Source organism: Trachemys scripta, chromosome 7, assembly GCF_013100865.1.
Source record: "Trachemys scripta elegans isolate TJP31775 chromosome 7, CAS_Tse_1.0, whole genome shotgun sequence".
NCBI classification, from domain to species: domain Eukaryota; kingdom Metazoa; phylum Chordata; order Testudines; family Emydidae; genus Trachemys; species Trachemys scripta.
Genome location: NC_048304.1, coordinates 94,544,861 through 94,557,930, shown reverse-complemented (window position 1 = coordinate 94,557,930; position 13,070 = coordinate 94,544,861). Strand labels below are relative to the sequence as shown.

General features: G+C 49.1%; 1 protein-coding gene across 1 annotated transcript in view; it reads right to left on the bottom strand.

Annotated features, from left to right (window-relative positions):
- LOC117879953 (protein FRA10AC1) overlaps positions 1 to 1,263 on the bottom strand; it is a 55,120-nt gene extending 53,857 nt beyond the window's left edge. The window contains exon 1 of the mRNA XM_034775543.1: positions 1,059 to 1,263. Within this exon, the coding sequence (XP_034631434.1) occupies positions 1,059 to 1,091 (33 nt within the window). The 5' untranslated portion in view covers positions 1,092 to 1,263. The remainder of the gene's footprint in view (positions 1 to 1,058) is intronic.
- Between the last annotated feature and the right edge of the window lie 11,807 nt (positions 1,264 to 13,070).

Genomic DNA, 13,070 nt, shown 5'->3' with positions numbered 1-13,070 from the left:
TGCTGAGGGCTAGTCTACACTGGCAATGCTAAAGTTTAACGTGGCTTGTGTAGTCGCGGCAATGCGCTGGGAGAGGTGCACTGTCTACATTGGCGCTTTAGAGCGCTGAAACTTGCTGCGCTCAGGGGGGTGTTTTTTTACACCCCTGAGCAAGAAAGTTGCAGCGCTGTAAATTGCCAGACAGGCCCTGAGTTTAATTCGCTCAGAAACATAGTGCAGTATGTCTCAATGAATAATTAAGGTTTAGTAAATACATTTTTTCCCCCAAAATGGGAAAATGAAGAACCTGAAAATTATCTAATTTATTGACCAACATGCAGCTTTTCATACCAAAGAGAATTAACTTTTCCTTAGGAAAGAAATAAAACACTGAAACAGCAAAATTAAAACAAGTGACTCCAATTATGTTTTGTTACCAATTTAAATCAGCCCAACTTTTTGGCTCAGTTAACAGGCTGGTGTATACATCTCAGATGCAAATCACTACTTGCAAATAGCACCCACACCAGCAACCTCAACAGAACAGAGCCGTCACAGGAGAAGAGAAGGAACTCAGCTACACTGGGGTGAAGGCACATTGGTGGCATGGGCAAGGAGTAAAGATGTTAGCAAAATAAAGAGTCAAAAAAGTTTTAATAAGTACAGTTCTCAAATGATAAAGGCAAAAGCAAGAATATAAAGGTAAATAAGAAGATCAAAGGACCAGAAGTTTGTAGGGCACCAGAGAGAAGAATCACATTGAAAATTTGCCAAAGATATTGGTCAGGAATCACTGACAAAACAAATGCTCATGCTTCAAAACATACGGAGTCGCCGCTGCATTTCACAGGCCTTGTCAGAAGCGGACTGAGAGGAACAGGAGTACCGAGGAGGACCACATCAGTCCAGGAGAAAAGCGACCCCCGTCTAGTGAAGGGCCTCTCCCTCTCCCCCCCCCCGAACGCCCCTTCCCCTCGATGAGGGGTCTCCTGGCTGCCCAGCCTCCCCCCGTGGGCGGGTCAGTGGCTGCCCCGAGCTCCGCTCTCCCCTCCGCAGGGAGCGCCACGGCTGTTACTCACGGCCTGAGAGAGCAGCAGCTGGGCCGGCACCATGGTTGCCGGCTCGGTCAGCGCCCAGGGACGAGGGCAGGGGAGCGCTTCCCGCACGTGAACCGGCCCGTGGTTGGGCGCTTCCAGCCCCGGCCGAGCGAGAGGCGCAGGCCGGGCCGGCTCCCAGCGGCGTCCCTCCGCGTGAAAGGCCCGGCCGGAAACCGGGGCTGGGGCAGGGCTCGCGCAACGCGGCCTTACGCAATGAGCGCCGCGGCCGGGCTGGCGAGGCTCCAGCTCTGGAGCGGGGCTGCCTGGAGGGGGAGAGACACCGGTGAAGACCCCTGCGCGGGCGGCCGGGCGGGCCCTGCTCGGAGACGGGAACGCGGGGCTTGGCGCAGGGGAATGGGCGTGATTCGAACACAAAGCTGGTCGGAGACATGAAACCGACCAGGGCTGGGAGCAGAGCGAGCCAAGGAATTGGGGGGGTGACGGTTAAATAAAACCTCCTCTGCACCTGGGAGCTGTACTGAGCGTGCTCTGGAACAGGGTCGGCTCTGGCTTTTTTGCCACCCTAGGCAAAAAAGCCACCCGCCGCCGCCCCCGCCCCCCCCCCAGCGCAGCAGGGGAGGGCGCCGAGCAATCCCCCACCGGCCAGAGCGCCTGGGGGAGGGCGGCGAGCCCGCCACGGCTCTGCTCTCCCTGGCGGCGAGCCCAGCCGGGGCTCTCCACTCTCCCCAGCGGCCAGAGTGCCGAGGGGAGGGCGGAGAGCCCCCCGCAGCAGGAGCTCCGCAGGAAGGGCGGCGAGCCCAGTCGCGGCCCTGCTCTCGGGCCGGAGCGCCCCGCTGTCCCGCCCCAAGCACATGCTTGGTGGGCTGGTGCCTGGAGCCGGCCCTGCTCCGGAATCCCTTGTCCCTCCCTATGCTGCCTCCTGCCACTCAGCCTGCAATCAGCAGAGCTGTATCCACCTCCATGCTCCCCCTAAATACACAGCTACGATAGGGCTTTGCTAGTGTTCTAGTACTGTGTGACTTGTGTGAAGTGACTCCTGCAGCTGCAGCTCTTTGGCCTTGGTTCCTAACACAGCTGCAGCCTTCCTGGCCACAGAGGTTGCAGAAGGCTTTGGTAGACACTTGCTCTGCAACACTATCCTGCCAGCCTAGTCTGGAGAAAGTTTACCCTACTGAAGATAGTAAAAAAGAAAACTGAGTGCCAGAAATATGCCAAGGTATTGAGTTAAAAGAAAAGTGCAAAGTAAATAGGGTTCCCTTCCTTCTCACTATAGCACCATATCAGGGACTTGGCCATCTCTCCCCTGCTGAGATGATAAAGCCCTGGGGGAATTCCTAGAGAAAAGGGAGGGGGTGAAATAACCATAGGCGTAGTTTGACTTCTATATTGGGGGGCAGCTACAGTCAAGCCAACATGGCTGCACATGGGGGGAGGGGCAAATTCTGTGCCAGCCCATAGGGACACCATTTCATTGGGTGGGGGGGCAACTTTAACTGTGATTCCAGGGGCTATTTAAGCAACTGAAAACTCAATTTTTTTTTTTTCAGATAGTAACTTAGAAATTATCTGACAGGAGCACTGTATCTAATTCCTATATCAAGAAAGAAAATTAAATAAATATTAGGCCCACTCAGCTCTAATACTAACATGTTCTGACATCAAGTTGTGGCAAGTCACTTAAGGGACACTGGTTAGGTTTAAAATTGTAATGTATATTCTTTCTTAGAGATACTCTTACTAAAATCAGAAGGGACCATCGTGATTATCTAGTCTGACTTTCTGCACTTTGAAGGCCACAGAACCTCACCTACTCACTCCTGTAATAGACCCCCTAACCTCCAGCTGAGTTACCAAAATCCTCCAATCATGGGTTAAAGACTTCAAGTTACCGAGACTCCACCATTTACACTAGTTTAAACCTGCAAGTGACCCATTCCCCATGTTGCAGATGAAGCAAAAAACCACCAGGGTCTCTGCCAATCTGACTGGAGGAAAATTCCTTCCCCACCACTAATATGGTGATCAGTTAGACCCTAAGCATGTGGGCAAAATCCACCAGGAAGATACCTGGGAAAGAATTCTCTATGATAACTCAGAGCCCTCCTCATCTAGTGTCCCATCTCCAGCAGTTGGGGATTTTTGATACAGGCAGTTACCAATGGGCCACACACCATGCCAGTCCTGTCATATCATCTCCTCCATAAACTTATCAAACTGTTTATAAACGAGGTCATCCAGATGTTTTCGTATGATATTGTATCATATTCTGGTCCTCCCGTATATTGGCAATACCTCCGAACTTTGTGTCATCTGCAAATGTTATTAGCAATTCCCAATTTTTGTGCCAAGGTCAGTAATAAAAATGTTAAATAATATTGGTCCTAAGACTGATCCCTGAGGAACTCCACTAGTAATCTCCGTCTAGCCCAGTGGTTCCCAAACTGGGGTTCATGAACCCCTGGGGGGTTGTGAAATGTTACAGGAGGTTCTCGGGGGGGGAAATTCCTTAATGGTGGACAGAGCTGTCCCCAGGGACCCCAGACAGCAGGAGGCCAGCAGCCCAGAGCCCCTGGACTTCCAAGAGCTAAGCAGATCAAAGCAAGTTTATCTATGACACTGGGGAGATTTAAACTTCAAGACTTCTTATAAGAAATGGAAAGGGAGGTGGATATTTTTTGCTGTTTTTAAAATTAAATAGGCAGCTAGTATTGTTTTTAAAATTATGAAGAACAAGTTTAAGCTTTGTTGTAACGTGCGTTGTTTGCCTGGACTGCTCAAGACCTGAATGCTTGTGTAGAAGGAACTCTTTGAGTTGGCTTCCTAAATGCCTTCATGCTGTTTCACATCTGATACTCCTTGATGAAACATAGGAGCCTTGTCTTATAACAGGCTTAATTCAAAGTGATGCAAACTATGAAAGTGAGATCTTGGAAGAGTGTTGCCGTTTTCATAATGTAATAAAAATAGTGTAATTATAAATAATAATTAATCATAAATAGTGTGTAATAAACATATCATAAAAACAAATGTTATACTTTTATAATTTATACTCAGGTAAAGGAGAAAATCCCTGGAAATATTCATTTTTAGGAGGGGGTTCATGAGACTTGACATTTTAGTGAAAGGGGTTCACAGGTTGTTAAAGTTGGGTCTAGCCTGACAGTTCACCTTTCAGTATGACCCATTGTAGTCTCCCCTTCAACCAGTTCCTTATCCACCGTTCAGTTCTCATATTAATCTGCATCTTCTCCAATTTAATAATTTCTCCTGGGGAACTATATCGAATGCCTTACTGACATCTTGGTAGATTAGATTTACTGCATTTCCTTTCTCTAAAAATCAGTTATCGTCTCAAAAAAAGATATTAGTAACTTTGTTATTGTCTCTTGAATCCAACAATTGAAACAATTGTAGAAAAATCTACACTTACTTTCTATCATTTAGGCTACTTACTTTTTGCAGTTCACCAACTTGGAACAGATCATTTAACTAAGGGGACATCCTAACAGCCCTTTCATATCTTAATCACCTGTTAATCACTCTATTTATAAACAAAATTCCAACTCCCTGGGGAGAGGGGAGAGGTTTGGGCACCTTGCTTCATTCATGTCAGAGAGCTATCAGACTAGGACAGAGGCTGGCAAACTTTTAGTTGGTGTGACCACATTTTGAGACAATAGCTCAATTTCTCTCCCCAATCACATTTGCATAGATCTCCTAATCTAAGGGTATGTCTACACTGGCAGAGTTACATTGCTGGCAGTTCCATCACCGCTCAGGCCTTGGCTACACTTGCAGATGTACAGCGCTGTGAGTTAAACCTGACTTCGTGCACCTGAGTAGGGAAAGCGCTGCAGTCTGTCCACACTGACAGCTGCCCAGTGCACTGTCGTAGCCAGATTTGCGGCAATTGCAGCGCTATTGGGAGTGGTGCATTATGGGCAGCTATCCCACAGAGCACCTTTTCCCATTCTGGTGCCGTGGGTTATGGGAAGGGGGCGTGGGTGCCGGGGATTCTGGGTCCTGTCCCAATGCCCCGTGATGCATCGCTTTGCATCCCAGAAATCCCTTTGTTTCCGTCCACCTTTGGCGCCATCTTTCAACGGTTTCTGTGCAGCGCGATCTGTCTGCGGGAAATGGAGCCCGAACTGCTGAGGCGTATGCTGACGAGTCTCGCCAGCACGTCAAGTTTGGCTGTCGAATTATTCCTTAAGATCCAAAGTGACAGTGACAGTGAGGAATCCGACGATGCTATCGAGCTGCGTAATGCGTATGACACGAAATTGCTTGTGGCATTCACGGACATGCCCAGCACCGTGGAACGCCGCTTTTGGGCTCGGGAAACAAGCACCGAGTGGTGGGATCACATCATCGTGGAAATCTGGGATGACGAGCAGTGGCTGCAGAACTTTCGGATGAGAAAAGCCACTTTCGTGGGACTGTGTGAGGAGCTTGCCCCCACCCTGCGGCGCAAGGAGACGAGATTGAGAGGTGCCCTGCCAGTGGAGAAGTGGGTGGCTATTGCAATCTGGAAGCTGGCAACTCCAGACAGCTACCGGTCAGTCGCAAACCAGTTTGGAGTGGGAAAGTCGACCGTTGGAATCATGTTGATGCAAGTTTGCAAGGCCATTAATCGCATCCAACGCAGAAGAACCGTGACTCTGGGTAACGTGCAGGAAATAGTGGATGGCTTTGCACAAATGGGGTTCCCTAACTGTGGAGGGGTGATAGATTCTGGCACCACCCCACCTAAGAGCCAAGTACGTTAATCGGAAGGGGTATTTCTCTATGGTGCTTCAGGCACTTGTGGATCACTGTGGGTGTTTCATTGACATTAACACAGGCTGGCCCGGAAAGGTGCATGACGCACGCATCTTTCAGAACATTTGGCTGTTCAGGAAGATGCAGGCCGGGACTTTTTTCCCAGAGCGGAAGATTACGGGAGGGGAAGTTGAAATGCCCATTGTGATCCTTGGAGATCCCGCTTACCGATTAATGCCGTGGCTCATGAAACCCTACACAGGGAGCCTTGACAGCAGCAAGGAATGGTTCAGCTACAGGCTGAGCTGGTGCCGAATGACTGTGGAGTGTGCCTTTGGCCGTTTAAAGGCCCGCTGGCGATCTCTGTATGGGCAGCTGGACTTGACTGAAAACAGCATCCCCGCGGTTATATCCGCGTGCTGTGCCCTCCATAATATTTGTGAAGGGAAGAGTGAAAGCTTCACTCGGGCATGGACCTCTGAGGTTCAACACCTGGAGGCTGAATTTGCACAGCCAGAGAGCAGGGCTATTACAGGGGCCCAACGCGGGGCTGCAAGGATTAGGGATGCCTTGAGGGAGCAATTTGAGGCTGAAAACCAGCAGTGATATCTGGTGCCCTGCACGGGAGTGAAGTGCAGTAGTTCCAATCTTTAGGAATCAGTGTTTGCTAAGCAGACAAGCAGACTTGCAGTGCCTGTTTATTTCCTGGGCTAAGGAGTCTTTTACTTTATGCAGTAATAAAGAATGTTTTCAAAGCCAAAAAATCCATTTATTGAAAAGAAAAAAAATGTATTTATTGAAAAGAAACAAGGGGGTGGAGTGGGGAACAGTACAATTGCAGATTCGCGTATGTCCTGTCTGGTGTGCTGTGCAGTGAGTGCTGCACTTCAGGACAGCTATACTGCATGGTGATGGGGGTTGAGTGCAGAGAGTAAGGGTCATGGTTTTCAGGGCTGGGTGGTGAAGATACTGGTGTTGGAGGCAGCGGGTGACGTGAAGAACTCGGGAGTTGGGGAAAGTGGGTTGGAGGTGACAGTAGGGCACAACGGAAAGAGTTTTGGGACAAGGGCTGTAGGGGGGGCTGGCGTTTGTGGTACTGCTCCTCTTTCTGCATGGCTACCAGCTCCTGGATAACGGCTGCTTGGCGCTCCAGGATGCTTATGAGCCAATCAGTGCTTTGCTGCCAGTGCGCGGTGCTTTGCCGCCGCTGCGCTGCATTTTCCTGGCGGATCCTGCTTTCTCTCTCCCTCCAGTTCTGTGCTTTCTCATTCTCTTTAACAGATTGCCGCATCACTTCTTGCAGCATGTCTTCTTTGCTTTTTCGCAGTCTCTTCCTGAGTCTTTGCAGTCTCTGAGCAGGCGATAAGAGGGATGACTGAGGTCTCAAGGTTGATGCAGCTGTATAGGCAAAATGCAACATTTAACAGAGGCAGCATTGTTTACACCAGACAGACTAATGATTCCTCCCGCACTTAAGGAGTATAAAACACACAGGGTCTACATAATAGCATAATTTTCCCGTCCGAAACAGAGCACACATATCCCACGGGAGCCTCAAAATGGTGAGTAAGGGGGACTGATTGTTTCAGGGCTGCACTGTCCTCTGGGTTTCTGTGCCTTGGGGAGAGCCAACAGCTTCAGGGGGCACCTACACTGAACACTGTCCCAACATTTTCCACAGGAGTTCGTCCTGGACGATATCTCGCTGCTGAGGGTGACCTGGGAAGCAAGGGAGGGTCTTCTACAGCAATGCGGCTTCCGCCCTGGCCCATATGCAGCTTGCCTGTGTGCAGCAATGGTCCCCCTGCCCCTCGCAGCACAGTGGCGCAGACATGTTAGCCTGGCTGGGATAAGGACCACAGTGGCTCTCCCGATAAACCTGCGCAAGTGCATTGCACACGTTCTGGATGAGACATTCGAGGAGATTACCGCGATGTGATAAACCACATCAATGCACTATTCCGCATCTAGGCATGCATGCCTAACCTTCCTCTCCCAAAGAGCCCGAAAAAATTCCTTCCCGAAAAAAAAACCCGCTTACCGGGAACCTGCTCTTCTGTTTGTCCTCCACCAAGTACCGGCCGCTGCGACTGGCTCGAGAAGAGCTCCTGGCTGCATGGCTCCAGGGATTCTGGGGTGTCTCCATCCGGCCCACAACCATCACTCCCGTTTTCCTCCTCCTCCTCCTCCCCCCCCCCCACACCGGCTCTGAAGTGTCCATGGTGGTGCTTGGAGTGGAGGTGGGGTTAACCCCAAGTATCGCATCCAGCTCTTTGTCGAATCGGCAGGTCACGGGAAGAGCACCCGAGCGGCCGTTTGCATCACAGGCTTTGCGGTAGGCACTCCGCAGCTCCTTCACTTTAATCCTGCACTGCAGGGCGTCCTGGTCATGGCCCCTTTCTATCATGTCCTTTGATACCTTCCCGAAGGTATCCTAATTCCTACTGCTGGAGCGCAGCTGGGACTGTACAGCTTCCTCCCCCCAAACACTGATGAGGTCCAGCAACTCGCCATTGCTCCATGCTGGGGCTTGCTTGGCGCATGGAGGCATGGTCACCTGGAAAGATTCGCTGATAGCACTCCACACCATGCCGGGCTGAGCAAACAGGAAGGGGATTTTTAAAATTCCCAGGGAATGTAAAGGGTGGGTCACATGGTTGGTTGCCTGAGGCCAGGGCAGTAGAGTTTGAACTGATGACCAGAGTGGCTAGAACAGGCATTGTGGGATACTGCCGAATAATTCTGGAGGCCATTCACAGCGCATTGGGCGGCCACACTGGCGTCGCAGCACTGCAGCGGCAGCGCAATACTCGCTATTCCTCTCGGAGAGGTGGAGTACATGCAGCGCTGCAACCACGGAGATACAGGGCTGCAAATGCCTTGCCAGTGTGGACGGGGAGTGAGTTACAGTGCTGGGGGAGCCTTTACAGCACTGTAACTCGCAAGTGTAGCCAAGGCCTCAGCACTGAAGGGAAACCGCTGTTGTGTGTTCACACTGTCAGCTGCCTGTGCAATAGCGTGTTCACACTTGCAGCACTTGCATCAGCATTCAGAGCGGTGCACTCTGGGCAGCTATCCCACAGAGCATCTCTTCCTCTTCTGCCGCTAAGAGTTGTGGGAAGGCAGAAGGGATGGCGGGGCAACCAGGGTCCTGTCCCAATGCCCCGTGATGCACTGCTTCACATCCCAGCAACCCCTGTGCTTCTGTCTGCATTTGGCACCATCTTTCAACAGTTTGTGTACTGCGAGCTCTGCCTCTTTGGTCTGTAGGAATGGATCCCGCACTGTTGACCAATATGCTGCTCACTCTCACTAACATGTCACAAGTGGCAGTGGAGTTATTCCTTAAACTACAAAGGCAAGAGGAGTTCAACATTGATCTCACCATGCATAGTAGCTACGACATGAGATTGGTTGTGGCATTCATGGAGTTGCTGACCACAGTGGAATGCCATTTTGGGGCTTGGCAAATAAGCACTGAGTGGTGGGATCACATCGTCATGCACGTCTGGGATGACAAGTAGTGGCTGCAGAACTTTTGGATGAGGAAAGCCACATTCATGGGACTGTGTGATGAGCTTGCCCCAGCCCTGCAGCACAAGGACACAAGAATGAGAGTTGCTCTGTCATTGGAGAAGCACGTGGCGATTGCACTGTGGAAGCTGGCTACTCCAGACTGCTACCAATCAGTCACTAATCACTTCAAGTGGGAAAGTTGACCGTTGGACTTGTGTTGATAGAAGTGTGCAGGGCCATTAATCACATCCTTCTCCAAAAGACTGTGACTCTGGGCAACGTGCATGACATTGTGGATGGCTTTGCACAAATGGGCTTCCTTAACTGCAAGGGGGCGATAGATGGCACACATATTCCAATTCTGGCACCGGACCACCTAGCCACTGAGTACATTAATCGGAAGGGGTATTTCTCTATGGTTCTCCAGGTGCTTGTGGATCACCGCGGGCATTTCACAGACCTTAACGCAGGCTGGTCCGGAAAGGTGCATGACGCACACATCTTTCAGAACACTGGCCTGTTCAGGAAGCTGCAAGCAGGGACTTTCTTCTCGGACCAGAAGATCACTGTAGGGGAAGTTGAAATGCCCATTGTGATCCTGGGAGACCCTGGCTATCCCTTACTGCCGTGGCTTATGAAGCCATACACATGGAACCTTGACAGCAGCAAGGAGTGGTTTAACAACAGGCTAAGCAAGTGCAGAATGACTGTTGAGTGTGCTTTTGGTCATTTAAAGGCCCACTGGCACTGCCTATATGGGAGGCTGGACCTGGCCGATGACAATATTCCTATGCTTATAGCCGCGTGCTGTACACTCCATAATATCTGTGAAGGGAAGGGTGAAAGCTTCACTCAGGGCTGGACCACTGAGGCTCAGCACCTGGAGGTTGAATTTGAACAGCCAGAGACCCGGGCTATTAGAGGGGTGCAGTGCGGGGCCATAAGGATCAGGGATGCCTTGAGGCAGCAATTTGAAGCTGAAAGCCACTAATATTTGGTGCTATGCTCGGGAGTGCAGTGCTTGTAATGTTAGGAGACGATTGTGATTGGTGCAGACGATGCACTGTGAAGGTTTAAGAAAATTGCCTGTTGCTTTGCAGGGCTCTGTTTGCTTTCAATTAATGGAATAAAGATTGCTTTCAAACCAACACAATTCTTTTATTAAAAAACACCAACCGGAGGAGAGAGACGAACAAAAAACCACATCAGCACCATGGGGGATAGGGGAAGGGAGGGTCCCAGGAGGAGGTGGGGTCCTGGGACGGTTAAAGATTTGTGTATGTCCGGATAGCATATGCAACCTTGTCCTTTGGAGTACAGTGCAGCAGGTACTGTACTTCAGCAGGGCTAGCCTGCAGAGGGACAGGTGTTGAGTGCAGTGGGTACTGGGAGTCTGCAGGGCTGGACTGTGATGGGGGAGGAGTAGAATGCTGTGGGTACAGACTGGAGCCAGGAGGTTGATAAGAGTGTGCTGGCAGTGTCTGGGGGGCGCATGGGAAAGAGTTTTGTGACAGCGGCTGCAGGGGAGGGCGGGCACGGAGCTGCTCAGTTTGCAGTGCTAGTATCGCCTGGAGCATATCCGCTTGGTGCTCCATAATCTTTAAGAGCCACTCTGTGGCTTTGTTCTGGTGTGCCGCGTTCTCCTTTCAGTCCCTCTTCTTGCTGTCCCACCACTCCTTCAATTCTTTTTTTTTGGCCACGGAGTGCATCATGACATCACACAGAAAGTCCTCTTTAGTTCTTTGTGGCCGCTTTCTAATTCTGCGCAGCCATTCAGCTGGTGATAACAAAGAGAGAGGATGGGCTTCCAAGGTCATATATGTGAAATCAAAATGCAACATTTTCCCGAAACAGTATTGTTTGCAACACACAGACCACTGATTCAGTGATTTAAAACACAGCTACTATTCACATACCTGTTACTAACTGGCTGACCCCAGGCAAGCACACATGAGCCACAAGACCCCCAAAATGGTGAGTAACCACAGGGGCAGGGGAAAGCAGTGTTCCAGGACTGTGCTGTACACAGCACTGTAGCCCCGGCGCAGAAAGCTGTACGCCTCTCATCGGGGTGGTTTTTTTACAGCACTGAATGGCTTGGCAGTATGTACACCTCGGGAGTTACACCACAGAAAGCTGCTTTACTGCGCAGAAACTTGCCAGTGTAGACAAGGCCTGATTCACAATCACATAACAGCCATGAGCGAACTACAGTAATTGCTTACATGAAAAAGTAATATAAGATATGTATATATAAAGTATTTTAGCTGTTTCTCTTTTTTAATGAAATTTTGCAGTTGAAATAAGGAGGAAAGGCCAGCATTAGAACATCATATACAACAATTAGGTGGCATGGAGGCTGTGACTCTATCCCCTGGAAAGGGGGCCATATAATCATAGAATATCAGGGTTGGAAGGGACCTCAGTAGGTCATCTAGTCCAACCCCCTGCTCAAAGTAAGACCAATCCCTAACTAAATCCCCAAATGGCCCCCTCATGGATTGAATTCATAAACCTGGGTTTAACAGGCTAATGCTCAAACCACTGAGCTATCCCTCCCCTCAACCAGCATTATGTGACTACTGCTGAAGTTAAAGCACACCCTATCCTTCCTAGAATCAGGATCAACCTCTGTTGTTGTGCACTCAGGCAGCTCCACAGATCTTTTGGGAGTTTTGCCTCACAGAAGCTTTCTGCTGAAATAGGTCTGCATTTCTAACCAAGATTCTGATTCCTGGAGTTTCCAAGCAAATATTTTACCACAAATTAGTTTCATTATCAAGAAAAATAGTTCACTCAGCTTTATTTAAAGATACATGATCATAAATTACAGTTGAATGCTACAGTATGTGCCAGGAATAGCATCCAACCTTAGTAGGAACTCTAATGGACTTCCCTCCCTCTCCTAGCTTATGAATTTCATTTTTAAAAAACATGGAATGGATTTTCTCCTACAGATCTGGTTGCTATGTCACTCATTGTATAATGTAATTCTGAAAAGATAAGCGTGTAATGTTCACATGCCCCAAGGAGAGAGACTATGGGGAAAATTCTACCCTCATTTCTGTGTGTGAAATATTCCATTGAAATCCTATCAAATGTGGCCCATTTCCACTAAAGGGCAGTGACTATCTTTTGTAAAAATGACACTATTCTAATTAATAATTTAAATGTTTCAAAATAAATAATGTATACATACTATGCAGTAATAGCAGTTATCTTCTTTTCGTGATTCAACTCTTAAGGAAACACCAGTCTGTTTTAGTAAGAATGAATCCTGACATGATTCTGGAAACTGGGCCAACACATCACTGATTATGCACTTTGGAGGAAAGTGGGGGAAGGTAGAGAAGATTTACAGTTCTTGAATCTCTCTTTATTGTGCGGTGTCCATAAAAGACTGCATATAAGCAAGGTGAAGTTCTTACGGCAGAGTGAAATTCTGCAGTGAAGATTTCAGCCACTGTTGTTTTTGATGGTGAAGTTCTCTTAGAAATTTATTATAATAAACAGTTCTTCTGAGAATAACATCTAGAAATCTTCATACTAAAAGAGCATGCTTTCTTATAGTCTGATGTTGCTTGAAAATACTCAGGGCTTGATAGCCTTTTACACTAAGGCCCCTATATTCCATGGAGCATTAAGAAGCCTTAAAAGGGGTAGAAATAGGGAATATCCCCTGCACTGGGAACTTCCCCAACTGGCATAGAGATGCATAATGACTTGATGCTGGCCCTGGTCTCCACTCCTGGTATA